The sequence below is a fragment of the Borostomias antarcticus genome, assembly GCF_949987555.1.
Source record: "Borostomias antarcticus genome assembly, chromosome: 1".
Classification (NCBI taxonomy): Eukaryota; Metazoa; Chordata; class Actinopteri; order Stomiiformes; family Stomiidae; genus Borostomias; species Borostomias antarcticus.
The window spans coordinates 61,199,245-61,222,161 of record NC_140234.1 but is presented as its reverse complement, the minus strand read 5'-3'; the positions used below and the strand labels follow the sequence as shown (position 1 = coordinate 61,222,161).

The 22,917-nt window shown below is 46.1% G+C and overlaps 1 protein-coding gene across 1 annotated transcript; it reads left to right on the top strand.

Moving 5' to 3' along the window:
• Positions 1–1,627: 1,627 nt before the first annotated feature.
• castor2 (cytosolic arginine sensor for mTORC1 subunit 2) lies at positions 1,628–21,638 on the top strand. The gene is made up of 9 exons (XM_084446523.1): positions 1,628–1,989; positions 7,090–7,160; positions 8,052–8,245; positions 12,360–12,492; positions 17,885–18,008; positions 18,931–19,041; positions 20,348–20,430; positions 21,314–21,408; positions 21,514–21,638. Exons 1-9 carry the CDS (start codon positions 1,877–1,879, stop codon positions 21,577–21,579), a joined length of 990 nt encoding a protein of 329 aa, XP_084302649.1. The 5' UTR covers positions 1,628–1,876; the 3' UTR covers positions 21,580–21,638.
• The last annotated feature ends 1,279 nt before the right edge of the window (positions 21,639–22,917 follow it).

Below are 22,917 nucleotides of genomic sequence, written 5' to 3'. Positions count from 1 at the left end.
ACCAGGCACCGCTCATCACCTGACTATACCATCCGTACAGGAAACCAGGCACCGCTCATCACCTGACTATACCATCCCTACAGGAAACCAGGCACCGCTCATCACCTGACTATACCATCCCTACAGGAAACCAGGCACCGCTCATCACCTGACTATACCATCCCTACAGGAAACCAGGCACCACTCATCACCTGACTATACCATCCCTACAGGAAACCAGGCACCGCTCATCACCTGACTATACCATCCCTACAGGAAACCAGGCACTGCTCATCACCTGACTATACCATCCCTACAGGAAACCAGGCACCGCTCATCACCTGGTTAATACCATCCCTACAGGAAACCAGGCACCGCTCATCACCTGACTATACCATCCCTACAGAAAACCAGGCACCGCTCATCACCTGACTATACCATCCCTACAGGAAACCAGGCACTGCTCATCACCTGACTATACCATCCCTACAGGAAACCAGGCACCGCTCATCACCTGACTATACCATCCCTACAGGAAACCAGGCACCGCTCATCACCTGACTATACCATCCCTACAGGAAACCAGGCACTGCTCATCACCTGACTATACCATCCCTACAGGAAACCAGGCACCGCTCATCACCTGACTATACCATCCCTACAGGAAACCAGGCACCGCTCATCACCTGACCAATCATCATGTTGTGGGGATGTTTTTCAGTGGCAGGAACTGGGAGACTAGTCAGGATTGAGGGAAAGATGAATGTCGCAATGTAAAAGAGATCCTTGATGAAAACCTGGTCCAGAGCGCTCTGGACCTCAGACTGGGGCGAAGGTTCACCTTCCATCAGGACAACAACGCTAAGCACACAGCCCAGATAACAAATGAGTGGCTTTAGGACAAGTCTGTGAATGTCCTTGAGTGGCCCAGCCAGAGCCCAGACCTGAACCTGATGGAACATCTCTGGAGAGACCTGAAAATGTCTGAGCACCGACGCTCCCCATCCAACCTGATGGAGCTTGAGAGGATCTGCAGAGAAGAACAGGAGAAACCTCATAGGTTTCACCCAAATAGGTGTGCCACACGAGTAGCATCATACTCAACAAGACTTGATATTTGAGTGTTTTATTTTTAATACATTTGCAAAACAAACAACCTTTTTCACTGTATGGGGTATTGTGTGTAGAATTGGGTAAAAAAATGAATTGAATCAATTTTGGAATAAGGCTGTAACATAACAAAAACATATCTTCCATAGCAACTGACCTGCAGACCATAGTCTGTAGGCTACAATTCCCCGCTGGGCAAAATAGATAAATAAAAAAAAAAAAAAAAGATGAGTTCACATTTTTATTAAGTTTTGCTTAATTTATCTAATTCACGTGTTACATTGACAGCCCTGAACCATTTTAAATGTAGCTAGCCTATGAGACAGTTAGGCAGCACTGCACATGCATTTGTAAAACATTGAACCAGCGGCCCGTCTCTGCTAGTACTCTGCCATGACGCCATAGGACATGTAGAACTACAAGTCCCTGAATGCCCTTGCGCCTCAGCAGGTCCGCCCCCTCTTCTGAGTGGCAAGTTGTTTGTTTCACTGTTACCAGCTGCTGGACTATTCCAATCCTGTCGGAGAGAAAACCCGGGGACCGACAGTCCTCTTCTCCCTCCCCGTTTACCTCATTGTGCTTTCTTTTATTTCGCCCTGCTTGTCCCTTCCCCCTCTCTTTCACTCTTTTTCAAAGAAGACAACTTTTCCTTATCTCTCCCTTGCTTTCTTCTCCCTTTCAAGGTTTTAATAAGCTTTGGCTGCATAGGTGTATTTATTTATTTATTTATGTTTTTTTATTAGAAATATCTTATTTTACATGTTCCTCAAATGAGAAGACGCAGAAGATGGAGTTGCATATCTTAGAACACAGCTTGAAAGTAGCGAGTATAGCAAAAGAGGGGATCCAGATTTGCACTCATGGATTAATCAAACTCGCCTTCCTGCCTTCTAAAACAAGGTAAGTAGCTTTATAGATATCAGAAATGATTAAAATATTGGTTATAATATAACAGAATTAATCCTACATCACTGTTACGTGATACAAACTAATGACGAGGAGGCTGCACAACTACGTAGCCGATCATTGTGGCAAACAGTGCATTTCCCTTCTATGTCCGGACAGTTCTTCATCTTCATCTTCATGTTCAGTTATTACCTTTAAACTCAAATGCATGATCAGTTGTTTTTGCACGTGGAACCGATAGTCACTATCTTTCTGAATTAACCTGTTTCGCACTGCCATTTCTGAGCTTTTGTGCTTCTGTACGCTCGACGTGAAGGGGTGTGAAGGGGTGTGTGTACGTGCTCCCCTGCGCTGGAGGGTTGGTTTCCGTTGTGTAGCTGTAAGATTATATGGGGGAGGAGGAGGTCGCTTTAAATCACACTTGAACCGGCGGCCTGAGACATGTACGTGTCTGCGATGATGCAGAATACATGATTAGTGATGATGCAGAATACATGATTAGTGATGTTGCAGGATACATGATTAGTGATGATGCAGGATACATGATTAGTGATGATGCAGGATACATGATTAGTGATGATGCAGTATACATGATTAGTGATGATGCAGGATACATGATTAGTGATGATGCAGGATACATGATTAGTGATGATGCAGGATACATGATTAGTGATGATGCAGGATACATGATTAGTGATGATGCAGAATACAGAATTAGTGATGTTGCAGAATACATGATTAGTGATGATGCAGGATACATGATTAGTGATGATGCAGGATACATGATTAGTGATGATGCAGGATACATGATTAGTGATGATGCAGAATACAGAATTAGTGATGTTGCAGAATACATGATTAGTGATGATGCAGGATACATGATTAGTGATGATGCAGGATACATGATTAGTGATGATGCAGAATACAGAATTAGTGATGTTGCAGAATACATGATTAGTGATGATGCAGGATACATGATTAGTGATGATGCAGAATACATGATTAGTGATGATGCAGGATACATGATTAGTGATGATGCAGAATACAGAATTAGTGATGATGCAGGATACATGATTAGTGATGATGCAGGATACATGATTAGTGATGATGCAGGATACATGATTAGTGATGATGCAGAATACAGAATTAGTGATGTTGCAGAATACATGATTAGTGATGATGCAGGATACATGATTAGTGATGATGCAGAATACATGATTAGTGATGATGCAGGATACATGATTAGTGATGATGCAGGATACATGATTAGTGATGATGCAGGATACATGATTAGTGATGATGCAGGATACATGATTAGTGATGATGCAGGATACATGATTAGTGATGATGCAGAATACATGATTAGTGATGATGCAGGATACATGATTAGTGATGTTGCAGGATACATGATTAGTGATGATGCAGAATACATGATTAGTGATGATGCAGGATACATAATTAGTGATGTCGCAATCAAGATCATTAGGTAGGGACCGGCTCGAGCGTGTCACCTGGCCAGGACATTATGCCGATGAGAAACGGCAGTGCTCAAAATATTCATTTTATGGCAAATTTGATAAGCCAATAAACTACTAACATATGACAGGCACACATTATAATGCACTGCTTGTAGGCATCGTGTATTTAAAAGTTGATCTCGGGTGTCTGCAAATCTTAGAGGGCAGTTCACCTTTGGCTTTTGGTGACCTCGTGCTTTAGGGAGCCCTTAGGCTTCAGCAGCCTAGAGATGGAGGTACCAGGGTAGGTACCAGGGTAGAGATGGAGGTACTAGAGATGGAGGTACCAGGGTAGGTACCAGGGTAGAGATGGAGGTACCAGGGTAGGTACCAGGGTAGAGATGGAGGTACTAGAGATGGAGGTACCAGGGTAGGGATGCATAGGCTGTGGATTGACTGATAGTCTAGTCTAGTTTGTTCTCATGGCCCCGTATGGCATAGAAGACTTCAACATCCTCTCTCTAGACTGTGACAGGCCTATAGCCTATTGGTCTCAATGGCGATGTGAAAATGTCAGCTCTTGAATAATGTGTTCTTTAATTTGCAAATATACCTTTTGGGAGCTCTAGACAGGCCATACCCTGCAAGTTAAACCTGTGCAGCTGTATTGCATAGCATAGTCTGACAACAGAATAGGCCTACTCAATAGATAGGATTACAGGATAGAAATACTTAAATTGTGGTTAAAAGTAGCTTGTGGTTTTCCCTCATATCTTGGGGGCGTCCTGTTGTTTCAGTGTTGGCAGTCATTACTGGAAGCACCACGTTGGTCTGTTTCAGAACATTGTTTGGACTCCAGCAGGAAAATAAAATATCTGATAAGATTGAGCCTCACCTAATTCAGTCTTTGTTGCAGCTCTCATTTGGAAAACCGTGATATATTTTCCAATTGACTCCCCGCCATCATCTCCCTATATCCCATCTCACTGTAGTAGCCGACTGGTTTTGATATGAATGCTTTCAGTTTTGGAGTAATGCATACTGTAGTGAGATCCTGTAAGGCAGTTAATTGCTTAGTGCCGTTGTCGCTTAACCTTAATCAAACTCATTTAGAGAGTTAATGTGAAGTGCCTCACGTTGACTTAGAATGTGAGAGATGCTGACACTATATCAGGCAACACAGGAGGAGCCAAACTGAGAGTTGCTTACCACCTAGAATGTTGTTGACGGCCCGCTTCCTGAATGTGATATCTCAGTGTTGATCTCGGTAGGAAACAACTCCAGCTGTGTCATCGACATGTTGAATCCAGATCAGAATCTGGAACATTGAGGAAGGGATTATGAATGAATGTGCAGGAATTTAAGAAAGACATTCTGTTAAAAGCTTCTTGCTTTACATCCAATGAAAAGAGGTTAAAAATAAGGAGGTTAAGTTTCTGATTGCTATTGATCTAATAAAAGGCCTCAACTCTGATCCAGATACTGAGTCAAAACATGTTTAACAACTGCAATTGCTGAAACTCGAGTTGAGAATACAGTTGAGATACATTTATGGCAGGATTCATTTCAGCAAGATGCTGTATTAGTAGTTGTCTGTGAACATGGCAGCTTGGAGTCTGTTATCTGTCTGTGTATCTTCACACCCACCAGCCTAATACAAAGTGCAAGCATTCAATTGCAAGGCTGTAAATAATCTAATTATCATGGTCCAGTTGTTGTGCAGTTTGTTTTTGTAGCATGGAGTTAAAGCCAGTTGGTAAGAGAAAAGAACTGAGGGTGAGAACACATTATGGCTGAACACATTATAGCTGAACACATTATAGCTATTTTCCCCTCAGATCCCTCTGCATTCAGATTTCAAATCTTGAAATCATAGATTCATGTGGAGAGATTGTCTATATCCCCTTAAACTATTTCTGAAGTTATTCCTGTGCATTAGACTTGTGATGTCCTAAAGGCGATGTTGGATTTTGTAGCCCTATTTCTCTATAATCCTTAGACATACAATAGATTGTCAAAGTTTTGATTTGTTGTCTCCAATAAGAAAAGTCAACATTGAGATTGAGTGAAGACCTTAGAGCTGGCAACATGTCTGTTTTAGGCACCTTAGGCAAAACGTCAGATTTGAGGCCTTCTAAAATGATCTTTTACATGAAACTGATTCAATTCTCAAAATACTACTCTCACACAAGGTGTATACAAAAGAGTATTAAAGTCAAGACAAATTACAATCAGGATTCAGAATCAGGAGGCCTTTTATTTAGCCAAATATTTGCATATAAGGAAAGTGACTTGGTGTGGTGATGCAAACACAAAAGCAACACAATAAATAAATAAATAAACACATCCAAGGCATTTTGGGGTCATTTAACAGATGCTTGTATCCAAAGCCACTTAGAATGCTTTGAACAAGTGTTTGGGTTTAAGTACCTTGCTCAAGGGCACAACGGTAGGTGTGGCCTGGGCCAGTTTTGAACCAGCAACCTTGTGCGACACACATTCACTGGTCAGATGCTCCAAACACTGCGCTAGCTACCGCCCAGACATGACTATGTTATGATCATGTACAGAAATGATGCATGACGTTCAGACATGACTATGTTATGATCATCTACAGAAATGATGCATGGCATTCAGACATGACTATGTTATGATCATCTACAGAAATGATGCATGACATTCAGACATGACTATGTTATGATCATGTACAGAAATGATGCATGACATTCAATGATCTGCTGTCCAGAGTCAACATGTACCCCTCAAATGAAGAAGATCTGTTGGAAGGACAGTGGCCACAGATTCCTTTGACTCCCCCAGTTATCTGAGCCTGGTCAAGGTTTACCATCAGTATCAAAGTGAGCAGCTGCTGCCCACGGTCTTAACTACAGATTTCAATACATTTGGGTATGTTTGCATAGACAGATATGGACTGAACATTTCAGTGAAAAGCTCTCTTGGCTTCAATAGTGGCAGAAAGGTTGACTTTAGCTGTGGAGCTCCTATTGCCCGGGAGACACGAGAGATGGCTGAGATATTTCAAGCTGAGCAACACCACGGTGTATTTTTACTCATCCTGGAGGACGTGTTGGGCCTCAGATACAGCCCATAATATGTCATTAAACAGCCAAATAAAGAAGGCTTTCACAGGCACATCTTATGCTGTGTTCACACCGGGCGCGGCGAGAAAATTCGCGCCTCCCAGTTCGCCCAATCTCGCCGCGGGATCAATGGGTCGCCGCGCGAATCCGCCACAGAAAGTAAAACAAAATTGAACTTTTGCGAATGTCGGCGTGTGGTGAATCCTGGCCGCCGCGCCGCCGAGTTCTGAGATTCGCGCCGCCCGTGCCGCCCGCCGCCCAGTTCGCGCGAATTGTATTGACTTTCTATGTAAACTCGCCACGCCGCAGGAAGAATTTGCGGCCGGTGTGAACACAGCATTAGACCAATCATATGTGTTGCTTCTGTTCCCAAACGGAAGTCCAGGGGCTTCATGTGGTCACTTTTAACTAGGGCCCTTTTATATAAATAATATAACTGAGCAAATGATGAAGTTCTCTTAAAATGGTTTTAATTTTTACAGTTCTCTACCATGAAGTATTATTCTCCTTAAACCTGGTTCCTCCCTCATCTCCAGGTGTAAGTTCTTCAGTCTGACGGAGACACCGGAGGACTACACCATCATCGTGGATGAAGAAGGCTTCAAAGGTTGGTTTCCGTGGTCACTACATCTGCATCTTTAAGGTTACTGTGGCAACTAGGATCAGACCACAGAAAAATGTGATTTTCTCTTGATTCCTTGCATCTTGACTGGCTGCCAATGTTTGACCACATCTTGCCCCATCGGTTGTCCTCTGTCCCATTACGGGTTAACGGAGGCCAGGCTGTCACTGGCTGGTTTGTGGTTGGTTGAGTGAGTGAATCCATGTCATTACAGACTGGTTTCCAGGGTGACCCTCATTGGTCACCATGGATACTAGAAGCTCTGTGTTGCGAAACAGGTGCAGGTATTCTACTGTAGACTGGCTCAAAGTTTTTACTGCCCGTCTGTATGACTTCTAATAGCGGTATGGAAACTGCATGAACAATGGGGGTGTATTGAGCCAGGGCATGAAAGCGGCTGCGCACACATCTGTGTTCAGTTTGTCAAAACAGGTCTTAGATTTTTGTCATAGCATAGCTCAGTGCTAAAGTGGTAAATGTTTTACTGCGAGTGAGATAATTATAATCCCATTTGCAAATGACATGGCGGATGCTACAGTAGCTCCTAAAAGGTAGCTTGTCTTTACAGGATTCCTTCTCAGCACATGGTTGGTTTTATGAATTTAAATGAACATCGCCAGTCATGTGATATCTTATTGTTCCCTAGCGATGGAGTCAGGGTCCGGGCCTAGTCAGACCGTCTCATATTAATAACACCCAGGGTTAACGAGGCCTCCTCCGCTCGTCAGCTGAGCAGAATGGGAAACGTTTGTCTGTAAAATCGCGGGACATTGAAAGTGCGTCAGTTCTGTTTACAGACTTGTTTACCGGTAACGGGACCGTTGACAGACCATCTGGGCCTCGCCGCTGACGCTGTCTCCTCCCGTGTTCTTTCAGAACTGCCCGAGTCGGAGCACCTGAGCGTCGCCGAGGCCACGTGGTTGGCTCTCAACGTGGTGTCCGGAGGCGGGAGCGCCACTAACTCTCAGCCAATCGGAGTCACCAAAATCGCCAAGTCTGTCATTGCACCCCTAGCTGACCACAATATCTCTGTGTTCATGCTGTCCACCTATCAGACAGACTTCATTCTGGTGAGTGTGTTCAAGACCCTTTTAAGCAGTGCAGCCGCTTGTATACGTGACGTGTGTTCGTTCGAGTGTGTGTCCATTCCTAGCATGAGATTTGGACCAATCAGGAGTTGCCAATACCGTTGCACACCAGCAAATCTGTAGTCCCATGTTCGAATCCTGATCAAGATGCTTTTTTTGTTGTTTGTTTTTAAAGAACGTTGGCTCTTTGTTACAATGAAGAGTCAAATCAGTTTTAGATAGATAGATATCAGCTTTATTTATTTGCTGTTTAGGCAAACAATATCTTATCTTTCTGTGCATGTAAAACTAAATATCTGATTAATGACAGACAAACCAGATCAACACTATAAAGAAATATTAAATTTTCTTAGCCTGGATTCTGTGGTATTACATATAAATCACATGCTATCCAAATCACTGGATGGAAACACAAATTAAAACACAACTTGGACGTTTCTTGGACCATTTCCGTTCACTTCTTGAGGGTTATGGTTATGGTCAGGGTTGCAGTAGTAATCTGGAGTCCTGGGTTTGAATCCTGATTAACAGGGATTTTTTTGTTTTTTAAAAACATTGGCTCGTTACAATGAGGACTCTAATTAGCTTTGGATAGATATCAACTTTATTTATTTGTTTTATTTAAAACAAAATAATATCTGATTCTCATTCAATATTAGAAAAATTGACATTTTCTGAGCCTGCATCCTGTCGTAAACTTGCATGTAAACTAAGGTGTGACTTTAACCATTTCGACTGCGTTACACCCAACAAATGCATTCATGCGCGGAGGCCTGTGCTCTCTGAGCACCCTCTCTAGTTTTCTATTGAATTGCTTTCCACAGTTGAACTGAGAACAGAGGAAAGATACGAGCGTTAACGTTATTGGCAATTTGATGTTCTTAAAGGAGTAGTAAAGGGAAAATGCATGTTTAGTTTTAAGGTTACTTATGATCATATACAATGGTTCAGATCAAAACGTTAACAAAACTAGCACTTTTGAGAAAGTCTGATAATTGCTCTACCACCGTTTTGGTCATACAATGGATGTGGGTGGGCACCTTGAAAAATCTTTCAAAAACATGTTAAACCGTTGATTTCAAAGACAAGAAGCTCACCGAGGAGGTAATTTGTGTCCGTTGGTGTTCTGACATCAAATTCGCCGCAAAGTATGAATCCTGTAGGGTTTTATTGATCATTTTATGAAATCCATTGACTTGTATTGAAGCGACCGTTGTAGATGTGTAGATCAATCCACAGAGGGGATTCAGGAAGCGGAACTACTTACGCTAGCTATTGTTATTGTTTATGTTGCTAGGCTACCTATTTTGGGGAAGTTTACACACGTATGTGCTGCGACTAAATAGTTCTATGCTAAATATTTAAAAAAGCATTTCCAGATGAACTAGAATCGTACTTTATGGTGAATTATATGTCAGAACGCCAACTAACACCTCAGTGAGATTCTTGTCTTTGAAATTGAGTGTTTAACATGTTTTTTGAATGATTTTTCAAGGTGCCCACCCACATCCATTGTATGACCAAAACGGTGGTAGAGCAATTATCAGACTTTCTCAAAAGTGCTAGTTTTGTCAACGTTTTGATCTGAACCATTGTATATGATCATAAGTAACCTTAAAACAGGGCTAAACATGCATTTCCCCTTTACTACTCCTTTAAGCTTTCCAGCGTCATTTGGCATCTCACCTCATGCATAGTTTAATTTTTGGAAAGACATAAACTGCAGAGCATATAAAAAAAACAATATACTTCTGTTGCCTCTAATAATCTCCCATTATAGCAGAGAATGAGGAGGAAATGAGAGCGGCTCAGCTGTGCCTCCCACGGCCGGTCTCTCTGCTGTCTCCCACGGCCCGGTCTCTCTGCTGTCTCCCCCACGGCCCGGTCTCTCTGCTGTCTCCCCCACGGCCCGGTCTCTCTGCTGTGTCTCCCCCACGGCCCGGTCTCTCTGCTGTGTCTCCCACGGCCCGGTCTCTCTGCTGTGTCTCCCCCACGGCCCGGTCTCTCTGCTGTGTCCCCCACGGCCCGGTCTCTCTGCTGTGTCTCCCACGGCCCGGTCTCTCTGCTGTGTCTCCCACGGCCCGGTCTCTCAGCTGTGTCCCCCACGGCCCGGTCTCTCTGCTGTGTCTCCCACGGCCCGGTCTCTCTGCTGTCTCCCCCACGGCCCGGTCTCTCTGCTGTGTCTCCCCCACGGCCCGGTCTCTCTGCTGTGTCTCCCCCACGGCCCGGTCTCTCTGCTGTGTCTCCCCCGTCCCGGTCTCTCGGCCCGGTCTCTAATCACAGTCTCTCTCATGCAGGCCTTTTGGCCACAGGGAGTCTTTTTTATGACCCTGCTACAAGGAAAAAATTAACAACACAAGGTCTAGTAAATAACAGGAGGCTGTTTATGGGGGGAGAGATGTTGATAATCTGACGGCGGTAGTTATGTAAAGAGGATCAGGCCAGACGGGGGGGGGAGTTATGTAAAGAGGATCAGGCCAGGCTCAGCCTCTTTCTGGAATTCAGTCTCTGGTCTCTCCTCACCAGCTGAGTGTCTCTGGTCTCTCCTCACCAGCTGAGTGGCTCTGGTCTCTCCTCACCAGCTGAGTGGCTCTGGTCTCTCCTCACCAGCTGAGTGGCTCTGGTCTCTCCTCACCAGCTGAGTGGCTCTGTTCTCTACTCACCAGCTGAGTGGCTCTGGTCTCTCCTCACCAGCTGAGTGGTCTCTCCTCACCAGCTGCTCTCACCCGCCTCAGAACACAGGACACAACCTGCATCTTCCTCACTCTCCACCCCCACGTCTCTCTCATTCACTCTCCACCCCCACGTCTCTCTCATTCACTCTCCACCCCCACGTCTCTCTCATTCACTCTCCACCCCCACGTCTCTCTCATTCACTCTCCACCCCCACGTCTCTGTTTACCCTATAACCCTAACCCTACCATCATAAAGACATGCAACGTATGAATGTGAATGAATGAATGAATGAATGTTGGTGGTGGTCGGAGGGGCCGTAGGCGCTGATTGGCAGCCACGCTTCTGTCAGTCTGCCCCAGGGTCTGTCTGAATGAATACTGGACTCTGTAAAGTGCTCTGGGTATCATGAAGCGCGCTATATAAATGCAATTCATAATAATAATAATATAATAGTTTTTTTTAAAGCTCAACTTTTGAAGAGGATGTACTTTTCTTTACTTTAACAACTTGGGGTTGTTATTGTATGTTTATGTATCATCTATATATATATATATATATATATATATATATATATACACACACACATACATACAAATACATATCAAACATATTTAACATAGATGGACTACTGATGGGTCCTGGGTATCCCAAGAATAAACTGCTGGAATAAACAACCATCATAGCAACATTTGAACTTTTCTTCTCAGAAAATTAATTAATGTCATTTGAGGAAGAAAAAAAACTGATTTACTGTTAATTTGAATATGGTGTAAAACAAAAATATGTACTTTAAATCTATAGAAACTGCACTGGTCTCTGAAACCCAAAGTGCTCATTCCACATGTAGTCTGTGCTCACCCCCTCACTGATGACCCGCTGGGAACGATAAGGTTTAAAATGCTTGATTATTCAGAGACGATGCAGAAAACATTGTGACAGGCTACAATAACATGAAACAGATTTGTGTCGCATGTAGTATTTCCTGCCAAGGCTAATGAGCGACCCCTGTCCCTGATCAGGCCTTTGTTCCCTGGTTAAGCACGGAGCTGGAGCTGTGGGTTCTCGTCAGGCTGCCCTGAAGCTGAGGCTCATTTCTTTTGTGTTTGCTATTTGAACCCTATTGTCTCTCTTCTGCGCAGTTTCAAGTCAGGCAAGTTGTATTCTTCTGTAATTAAATAAGCCTTTCAGAAGGACTGTCCTCACCTGCTCCTAAAATTCAATTTCTGCGATCTTTATTGTAGTTCCTGTATGCTCTAGCTTCAAGGTCCCATGTGTGTGTCCTCATTCTTGGTGCTGACTGAACGTTATTACAGACTCTACTACTCCTCCTCACATTTACTAAAGGATGAGCCTGTTCCAACAGTCCTGGCATAGAACATGAACCATGAGGGAAAAAGAGCGTTGTTGTTGTTCCCCTCAGGTTCGGGAGAGGGACCTGCCCATGGTCATGCACACCCTGTCGTCTGAGTTCACGCTGCTGAAGGTGGTCAATGGAGAGACTGTGGCTGCTAACAGCCTGGGAGTCACCAATGGATTTGTCAAGCCCAAACTCCGTAGGTCCACATTGGTTTGAATTCATTGCAAATGCAGTTTCATATGATGCTTCGTGGGAAACTAAAATCTCTTTTCTAACAGAGAACACGTTTAATAAATCTCTTTTCTAACAGAGAACACGTTTAATAAATCTCTTTTCTAACAGAGAACACGTTTAATCGAGAACTCAAACCTGCCTGTGAGACGTCCAACATGTTCCAGGCTGCAGAGAGCAGACGTGTTTGTTAGGGGAACTCTAGTAGAGCGTCCAGGTGTTTGTTAGAACACTAGTAGAGCGTCCAGGTGTTTGTTAGAACTCTAGTAGAGCGTCCAGGTGTTTGTTAGGGGAACGCTAGTAGAGCGTCCAGGTGTTTGTTAGGGGAACGCTAGTAGAGCGTCCAGGTGTTTGTTAGGGGAACGCTAGTAGAACGTCCAGGTGTTTGTTAGGGGAACTCTAGTAGAGCGTCCAGGTGTTTGTTAGAACTCTAGTAGAGCGTCCAGGTGTTTGTTAGGGGAACGCTAGTAGAGCGTCCAGGTGTTTGTTAGGGGAACGCTAGTAGAGTGTCCAGGTGTTTGTTAGAACTCTAGTAGAGCGTCCAGGTGTTTGTTAGGGGAACGCTAGTAGAGCATCCAGGTGTTTGTTAGAACTCTAGTAGAGCGTCCAGGTGTTTGTTAGGGGAACGCTAGTAGAGCATCCAGGTGTTTGTTAGAACTCTAGTAGAGCGTCCAGGTGTTTGTTAGAACTCTAGTAGAGCGTCCAGGTGTTTGTTAGGAGAACGCTAGTAGAGCGTCCAGGTGTTTGTTAGAACTCTAGTAGAGCGTCCAGGTGTTTGTTAGGAGAACGCTAATAGAGCGTCCAGGTGTTTGTTAGAACTCTAGTAGAGCGTCCAGGTGTTTGTTAGGGGAACGCTAGTAGAGCGTCCAGGTGTTTGTTAGAACTCTAGTAGAGCATCCAGGTGTTTGTTAGAACTCTAGTAGAGCGTCCAGGTGTTTGTTAGAACTCTAGTAGAGCGTCCAGGTGTTTGTTAGGGGAACGCTAGTAGAGCATCCAGGTGTTTGTTAGAACTCTAGTAGAGCATCCAGGTGTTTGTTAGAACTCTAGTAGAGCGTCCAGGTGTTTGTTAGAACTCTAGTAGAGCGTCCAGGTGTTTGTTAGAACTCTAGTAGAGCGTCCAGGTGTTTGTTAGGAGAACGCTAGTAGAGCGTCCAGGTGTTTGTTAGGAGAACGCTAGTAGAGCGTCCAGGTGTTTGTTAGAACTCTAGTAGAGCGTCCAGGTGTTTGTTAGAACTCTAGTAGAGCATCCAGGTGTTTGTTAGAACTCTAGTAGAGCGTCCAGGTGTTTGTTAGAACTCTAGTAGAGCGTCCAGGTGTTTGTTAGGAGAACGCTAGTAGAGCGTCCAGGTGTTTGTTAGAACTCTAGTAGAGCGTCCAGGTGTTTGTTAGAACTCTAGTAGAGCGTCCAGGTGTTTGTTAGGAGAACGCTAGTAGAGCGTCCAGGTGTTTGTTAGAACTCTAGTAGAGCGTCCAGGTGTTTGTTAGAACTCTAGTAGAGCGTCCAGGTGTTTGTTAGAACTCTAGTAGAGCGTCCAGGTGTTTGTTAGGAGAACTCTAGTAGAGCGTCCAGGTGTTTGTTAGGAGAACTCTAGTAGAGCGTCCAGGTGTTTGTTAGAACTCTAGTAGAGCGTCCAGGTGTTTGTTAGGAGAACTCTAGTAGAGCGTCCAGGTGTTTGTTAGGAGAACTCTAGTAGAGCGTCCAGGTGTTTGTTAGAACTCTAGTAGAGCGTCCAGGGGTTTGTTAGAACTCTAGTAGAGCGTCCAGGTGTTTGTTAGGAGAACTCTAGTAGAGCGTCCAGGTGTTTTAGAACTCTAGTAGAGCGTCCAGGTGTTTGTTAGGAGAACTCTAGTAGAGCGTCCAGGTGTTTGTTAGAACTCTAGTAGAGCGTCCAGGTGTTTGTTAGGGGAACTCTAGTAGAGCGTCCAGGTGTTTGTTAGAACTCTAGTAGAGCGTCCAGGTGTTTGTTAGGGGAACGCTAGTAGAGAGTCCAGGTGTTTGTTAGAACTCTAGTAGAGCGTCCAGGTGTTTGTTAGGAGAACGCTAGTAGAGCATCCAGGTGTTTGTTAGAACTCTAGTAGAGCGTCCAGGTGTTTGTTAGAACTCTAGTAGAGCGTCCAGGTGTTTGTTAGAACTCTAGTAGAGCGTCCAGGTGTTTGTTAGAACTCTAGTAGAGCGTCCAGGTGTTTGTTAGGAGAACTCTAGTAGAGCGTCCAGGTGTTTGTTAGAACTCTAGTAGAGCGTCCAGGTGTTTGTTAGGAGAACTCTAGTAGAGCGTCCAGGTGTTTGTTAGAACTCTAGTAGAGCGTCCAGGTGTTTGTTAGGAGAACTCTAGTAGAGCGTCCAGGTGTTTGTTAGAACTCTAGTAGAGCGTCCAGGGGTTTGTTAGAACTCTAGTAGAGCGTCCAGGTGTTTGTTAGGAGAACTCTAGTAGAGCGTCCAGGTGTTTTAGAACTCTAGTAGAGCGTCCAGGTGTTTGTTAGGAGAACTCTAGTAGAGCGTCCAGGTGTTTGTTAGAACTCTAGTAGAGCGTCCAGGTGTTTGTTAGGGGAACTCTAGTAGAGCGTCCAGGTGTTTGTTAGAACTCTAGTAGAGCGTCCAGGTGTTTGTTAGGGGAACGCTAGTAGAGCGTCCAGGGGTTTGTTAGAACTCTAGTAGAGCGTCCAGGTGTTTGTTAGGGGAACGCTAGTAGAGCGTCCAGGTGTTTGTTAGGGGAACGCTAGTAGAGCGTCCAGGGGTTTGTTAGAACTCTAGTAGAGCGTCCAGGTGTTTGTTAGGGGAACGCTAGTAGAGCGTCCAGGTGTTTGTTAGGGGAACGCTAGTAGAGCGTCCAGGTGTTTGTTAGGGGAACTCTAGTAGAGCGTCCAGGTGTTTGTTAGGGGAACGCTAGTAGAGCGTCCAGGTGTTTGTTAGGAGAACTCTAGTAGAGCGTCCAGGTGTTTGTTAGGAGAACTCTAGTAGAGCGTCCAGGTGTTTGTTAGGAGAACTCTAGTAGAGCGTCCAGGTGTTTGTTAGGGGAACGCTAGTAGAGCATCCAGGTGTTTGTTAGGAGAACGCTAGTAGAGCGTCCAGGTGTTTGTTAGGAGAACTCTAGTAGAGCGTCCAGGTGTTTGTTAGGAGAACGCTAGTAGAGCGTCCAGGTGTTTGTTAGAACGCTAGTAGAGCGTCCAGGGGTTTGTTAGAACTCTAGTAGAGCGTCCAGGTGTTTGTTAGGGGAACGCTAGTAGAGCGTCCAGGTGTTTGTTAGGGGAACGCTAGTAGAGCGTCCAGGTGTTTGTTAGAACTCTAGTAGAGCATCCAGGTGTTTGTTAGGAGAACTCTAGTAGAGCGTCCAGGTGTTTGTTAGGAGAACTCTAGTAGAGCGTCCAGGTGTTTGTTAGGGGAACGCTAGTAGAGCGTCCAGGTGTTTGTTAGGAGAACTCTAGTAGAGCGTCCAGGTGTTTGTTAGGAGAACTCTAGTAGAGCGGCCAGGTGTTTGTTAAGGGAACTCTAGTAGAGCGTCCAGGTGTTTGTTAGGAGAACTCTAGTAGAGCGTTCAGGTGTTTGTTAGAACTCTAGTAGAGAGTCCAGGTGTTTGTTAGGGGAACGCTAGTAGAGCGTCCAGGGGTTTGTTAGAACTCTAGTAGAGCGTCCAAGGGTTTGTTAGAACTCTAGTAGAGCGTCCAGGTGTTTGTTAGGGGAACGCTAGTAGAGCGTCCAGGTGTTTGTTAGGGGAACTCTAGTAGAGCGTCCAGGTGTTTGTTAGGGGAACGCTAGTAGAACGTCCAGGTGTTTGTTAGAACTCTAGTAGAGCGTCCAGGTGTTTGTTAGGGGAACGCTAGTAGAGCGTCCAGGTGTTTGTTAGGAGAACTCTAGTAGAGCGTCCAGGTGTTTGTTAGGGGAACACTAGTAGAGCGTCCAGGTGTTTGTTAGGGGAACTCTAGTAGAGCGTCCAGGTGTTTGTTAGGGGAACTCTAGTAGGGCGTCCAGGTGTTTGTTAGGGGAACTCTAGTAGAGCGTCCAGGTGTTTGTTAGGGGAACGCTAGTAGAGCGTCCAGGTGTTTGTTAGGAGAACTCTAGTAGAGCGTCCCGGTGTTTGTTAGGGGAACGCTAGTAGGGCGTCCAGGTGTTTGTTAGGGGAACTCTAGTAGAGCGTCCAGGGGTTTGTTAGGGGAACGCTAGTAGAGCGTCCAGGGGTTTGTTAGGGGAACTCTAGTAGAGCGTCCAGGTGTTTGTTAGGGGAACTCTAGTAGAGCGTCCAGGGGTTTGTTAGGGGAACGCTAGTAGAGCGTCCAGGGGTTTGTTAGGGGAACTCTAGTAGAGCGTCCAGGTGTTTGTTAGGGGAACTCTAGTAGAGCGTCCAGGTGTTTGTTAGGGGAACGCTAGTAGAGCGTCCAGGGGTTTGTTAGGGGAACGCTAGTAGAGCGTCCAGGGGTTTGTTAGGGGAACTCTAGTAGAGCGTCCAGGTGTTTGTTAGGGGAACGCTAGTAGAGCGTCCAGGTGTTTGTTAGGGGAACACTAGTAGAGCGTCCAGGGGTTTGTTAGGGGAACGCTAGTAGAGCGTCCAGGTGTTTGTAAGGGGAACGCTAGTAGAGCGTCCAGGGGTTTGTTAGGGGAACGCTAGGAGAGCGTCCAGGGGTTTGTTAGGGGAACGCTAGTAGAGCGTCCAGGGGTTTGTTAGGGGAACTCTAGTAGAGCGTCCAGGGGTTTGTTAGGGGAACGCTAGTAGAGCGTCCAGGGGTTTGTTAGGGGAACTCTAGTAGAGCGTCCAGGTGTTTGTTAGGGGAACTCTAGTAGAGCGTCCAGGTGTTTGTTAGGGGAACTCTAGTAGAGCGTCCAGGGGTTTGTTAGGGGAACGCTAGTAGAGCGTCCAGGGGTTTGTTAGGGGAACTCTAGTAGAGCGTCCAGGTGTTTGTTAGGGGAACGCTAGTAGAGCGTCCAGGTGTTTGTTAGGGGAACACTAGTAGAGCGTCCAGGGGTTTGTTAGGGGAACGCTAGTAGAGCGTCCAGGTGTTTGTAAGGGGAACGCTAGTAGAGCGTCCAGGGGTTTGTTAGGGGAACGCTAGGAGAGCGTCCAGGGGTTTGTTAGGGGAACGCTAGTAGAGCGTCCAGGGGTTTGTTAGGGGAACGCTAGTAGAGCGTCCAGGGGTCAAGGCTCTGACCCAGAACAGAGACCCCGCGGCTGCAGACTGAGTTCCTGCTAGAGGAGCAGATGTTGCTCATGATGGATCCATCTCCTCCTGATTTTGACTCTTTCATTACTTTATTCACAGCAAGGCATCAGATGTTAGTCAATCATCATTATGAAGGAGTCCCCCCCCCAGTGATGGATATTTCCTTCACAGTTTGCTGGTATCTAATTCCACCTTTTCTGTCTTAGTTCCCCGTCCCGTCATCCACCCGCTGTCCAGCCCCAGCAACATGTTCTGTGTGACCAGCCTGGACCCCGACACCCTTCCCTCCGTGGCCACGCTGCTCATGGACGTCATGTTCTACTCCGGCGGGTGAGGACCGTCGCCTCGGCTCTCCTCCTGGGTCACATGGCTTCACCAGAGCCCATCTGCCCTCTGAAAACACTCAGGCAAACCAGCGCTCTCTTCACACACTCAACTGCCACAGGAGCACTTAGCGACTCAGGTTGAAACAATTAGTTTTATATGATGGGAAACTCCTTTACCTGGAAAAGTGTTGGACTAGGGTGTGTTAAGGGTTTGGTCCTGACCTGACCGGACCACATGTGGTTCAGTGATTGAGGGGAAAGGGACGGGGTGAAGGGACAGGGTGAAGGGACAGGGTGAAGGGACAGGGTGAAGGGACAGGGTGAAGGGACAGGGGAAAGGGACAGGGGGAAGGGACAGGGTGAAGGGACAGGGTGAAGGGACAGGGGGAAGGGACAGGGTGAAGGGACAGGGTGAAGGGACAGGGTGAAGGGACAGGGTGAAGGGACAGGGTGAAGGGACAGGGTGAAGGGACAGGGTGAAGGGACAGGGGAAAGGGACAGGGTGAAGGGACAGGGTGAAGGGACAGGGTGAAGGGACAGGGTGAAGGGACAGGGTGAAGGGACAGGGTGAAGGGACAGGGTGAAGGGACAGGGTGAAGGGACAGGGTGAAGGGACAGGGGAAAGAGACAGGGTGAAGGGACAGGGTGAAGGGACAGGGGAAAGGGACAGGGGAAAGGGACAGGGTGAAGGGACAGGGTGAAGGGACAGGGTGAAGGGACAGGGTGAAGAGACAGGGTGAAGGGACAGGGTGAAGGGACAGGGTGAAGGGACAGGGTGAAGGGACAGGGTGAAGGGACAGGGTGAAGAGACAGGGTGAAGGGACAGGGTGAAGGGACAGGGTGAAGGGAAAGGGACAGGGTGAAGGGACAGGGTGAAGGGACAGGGTGAAGATGGACGTCCTGACTGTGTGCGTCTTCTCTTTCAGGATAAAGGAGCCAGGTGCGTCTAACGAGGACTCTGGTCACATCCGCTTCTTCTCCTTCTCGCTGATCGAAGGCTACATCTCTCTGGTTATGGACGAGCAGACCACTCGCAGGTGGGCGTGGCTCTCACTGCTCCACCATTAAATCACACATGAAAGAGCATGAAGGAGTCAAGATGTCATCGTTCTGTGAATTCACTGTACAAAGTCCTTTGATGGGTGCTTGGTTTGCTGGTAAACAAATGTAGACATTTAAAGCAGTAGTAAAGGGAAAATGCATGTTTAGCCCTGTTTTAAGGCTACTTATGATCATATACAATGGTTCAGATCAAAACGTTGACAAAACTAGCACTTTTGAGAAAGTCTGATAATTGCTCTACCACCATTTTGGTCAAACAGTGGATGTGGATGGGCACCGTGAAAAATCATTCAAAAAACATGTTAAACTCTCAATTTCAAAGACAAGAAACTCATCGAGGTGTTAGTTGGCGTTCTGACATATAATTCACCATAAAGTACGATTCTAGTTCATCTGGAAAGGCTTTTTTAAATATTTAGAACTATTTAGTCGCAGCACATACGTGTGTAAACGTCCGCAAACTAGGTAGCCTAGCAACATAAACAATAACAATAGCTACCATAAGTAGTTCCGCTTCCTGAATCCCCTCTGCGGATTGATCTACACATCTACAACGGTTGCTTCAATACAAGTCAATGGATTTCATAAAATGATCAATAAAACCCTACAGGATTCATACTTTGCGGCGAATTTTATGTCAGAACATCAACGGACACAAATTACCCCCTCGGTGAGCTTCTTGTCTTTGAAATCGAGAGTTTAACATGTTTTGAAAGATTTTTCAAGTAGCCCACCCACATCCATTGTATGACCAAAACGGTGGTAGAGTAATTATCAGACTTTCTCAAAAGTGCTAGTTTTGTCAACGTTTTGATCTGAACCATTGTATATGATCATAAGTAACCTTAAAACAGGGCTAAACATGCATTTTCCCTTTACTACTCGTTTAAGATGTACAAATTCGGGACTTCATTTGGACTTTACAAGGTCACTCAGCACTACCCCGATCAGATGCAAAGCACCTGTGCTTTAACCAATGGGATTACCAGCACACTGGCACATTATCACAGGGCTGTCCTACATAAACAGAGTATCCTTTATATGGGTCAGTGGTGTCTCCAAGCTGTATAGAGGGACAATAAGTGGACCAAGCTTTCAATACGTGTGAAGGGATGTGTTTTTGTACAGCAGCATGTAGGGCAAACCACCGACATGCAAATTTGACCAGTTAATTGCCTACCAAATTTGTGTAAAAGAGCAGTTGCATTCCTATGTTTGTCTTAATGGAAATTGGTACTGAAAAGAGCGCTAGAAACCATCTCCTCATGAACCTGCCAACAGGTTTCCCAACAACGTCCTCTTCACTAGCGCTTCAGGAGAGCTTTGGAAGATGGTTCGCATTGGAGGACAGCCTCTAGGATTTGGTGAGTAATACAGAAGCCTCAGTCCAGGTTAGGTCTGTAATCTGTTCAACCCAGGTTAGGTCTGTAATCTGCCTCAACCCAGGTTAGGTCTGTAATCTGCCTCAACCCAGGTTAGGTCTGTAATCTGCCTCAGACCAGGTTAGGTCTGTAATCTGCCTCAGCCCAGGTTAGGTCTGTAATCTGCCTCAGCCCAGGTTAGGTCTGTAATCTGCCTCAGCCCAGGTTAGGTCTGTAATCTGCCTCAGCCCAGGTTAGGTCTGTAATCTGCCTCAACCCAGGTTAGGTCTGTAATCTGCCTCAGCCCAGGTTAGGTCTGTAATCTGCCTCAGCCCAGGTTAGGTCTGTAATCTGCCTCAGGTAAGGTTAGGTCTGTAATCTGCCTCAACCCAGGTTAGGTCTGTAATCTGCCTCAACCCAGGTTAGGTCTGTAATCTGCCTCAGCCCAGGTTAGGTCTGTAATCTGCCTCAGCCCAGGTTAGGTCTGTAATCTGCCTCAGGTAAGGTTAGGTCTGTAATCTGTTCAGCCCAGTTTAGGTCTGTAATCTACCTCAACCCAGGTTAGGTCTGTAATCTGCCATCATTTTCATATAGGCAGAAGTCCTCCACATGTTGAACGTAAATTTAGTATGCATAGCGTGCACATTAGAATAGCGTGCACATTAGCATAGATGCTGTTTGATGCCAGTATCATTAAGCAAAGATAAGAGAAAATCTCCAACTGTGAGGTCATCTGCATATTTCCACTCGGCAGTGGGATGAATAGATGAGGGGCCTAGGCAGCGTTCTACTCTTTCACTGAGAAATGGCAGATATTTATAGATATGAAGCTCCGTGCTCTTATCGCCTGGTCTCAGATGAGTGTGCTCTTATTGCCTCGTCTCAGATGAGTGTGGCATCGTGGCTCAGATATCAGAACCCCTGGCGACTGCTGACATTCCAGCTTATTACATCAGCACCTTCAAGTTCGACCATGCCCTGGTGAGTCATGACCGTTGGACTAGTTGTTAGTCATGGATGTGGAAAACCAGAGAAATGCTAGTTGAAGCCCTCTAATACCCCCCTCCAACCCCCTTTCTCCCATAGGTGCCGGAAGAGAACATCCAGAGTGTGATTGGAGCTCTGAGGACCAATGAGAGTACAGGACAATGAAGGGGGGAAGGGGGGAAGGGGTTGGGGCGGCAGTGGAGAGAGCGCCCTCTATACTCGCACCGAACACATCGATTTATCACGTCAAACTCTTAAAAAGTGCCAAGAGCTGTTTCACCAGTGGACAGTGGTGGGGGGCTGGTTCTGGGAGAGGAGGGTGGTTGTATGTAGGGGATTGGGGAGGGAGGGGGTGGTTGTATGTAGGGGATGAGGGAGGGAGGGAGGGAGGGAGGGAGGGAGGGAGGGAGTGGTTGTATGTAGGGGCTTGGGGAGGGAGGGAGGGAGGGAGTGGATGTATGTAGGGGATTGGGGAGGGAGGGAATGTTTGCTTGTGCGCTTTTGCTTTTGTTCAGCCATCAGAAAGTGTCCCTCCTTCTTTGAGTCGGTGCCAACTATGCCCCCCCCCCCCCCCCCCCCCCAATCTCCCCAAACATCATCCGCCTCTTTGGGGACCCTAACCTAGACTCTAACCCAGAGTGATTGCAGTGTTTCCCCTTCTTCCTGTCCTCTCCTCTCTCCCTCGCTTCCATTTTACCATGGCAACCCGACCTGCTGCGTTGTTCTTGGACACCAGCTCCTGAGACGGAAGCCTCTGTGGTTCCTCCCTGTTGCAGCACGGCGTCTGGCTACAGCTGCCTCCACCCACAGGTCTGCGTTCTGGCTACAGCTGAACCACAGGTCTGCGTCTGGCTACAGCTGCCTCGACCCACAGGTCTGCGTTCGGGCTACAGCTCGACCCACAGGTCTGCGTCTGGCTACAGCTCGACCCACAGGTCTGCGTCTGGCTACAGCTCGACCCACAGGTCTGCGTTCGTTTACCCTGCTGGATCTTTCCCTCCCGACGTTTCTCATGCTTTCTTTTCCTGCAACGAGCGTGTATTAGCTACCTGTCCTCCTGCGGAAGGAAAAAGAATGTACTCTACAAAAACTATTACCCAGATATCCCCATGTTGTGGCTCCTTAGTTGTTTCATCAGTGCCAAGATGCAAGGCCTGAAGAGACGCCTTGCACTGTAGAGATAAAGAGAGAGTGTTCTGGGTGGAATGAGATTTTAATATTAGTACAGCTGAAATGATCTCATTTGAAATAAGGTTCAAGATTATATTAAGCTGAAGGATTGTGAATAGTTTCCAGGATCTCACTCAAGATGTGTCACCACTGGTTTTCATCTGTTTTGAGCAGGAAGGCCTGGTCCCAAGCTGATGTACTGTATTCTGATAAGACCTACATGGCATGTGATTGATGGATTACTGAGCCATTGTTTATATCATATCATCTCTAAACAGTTGAAGTGTGCTATATATAAACTAGTGACAGTATAATATTTGGTTGTTATGGAAT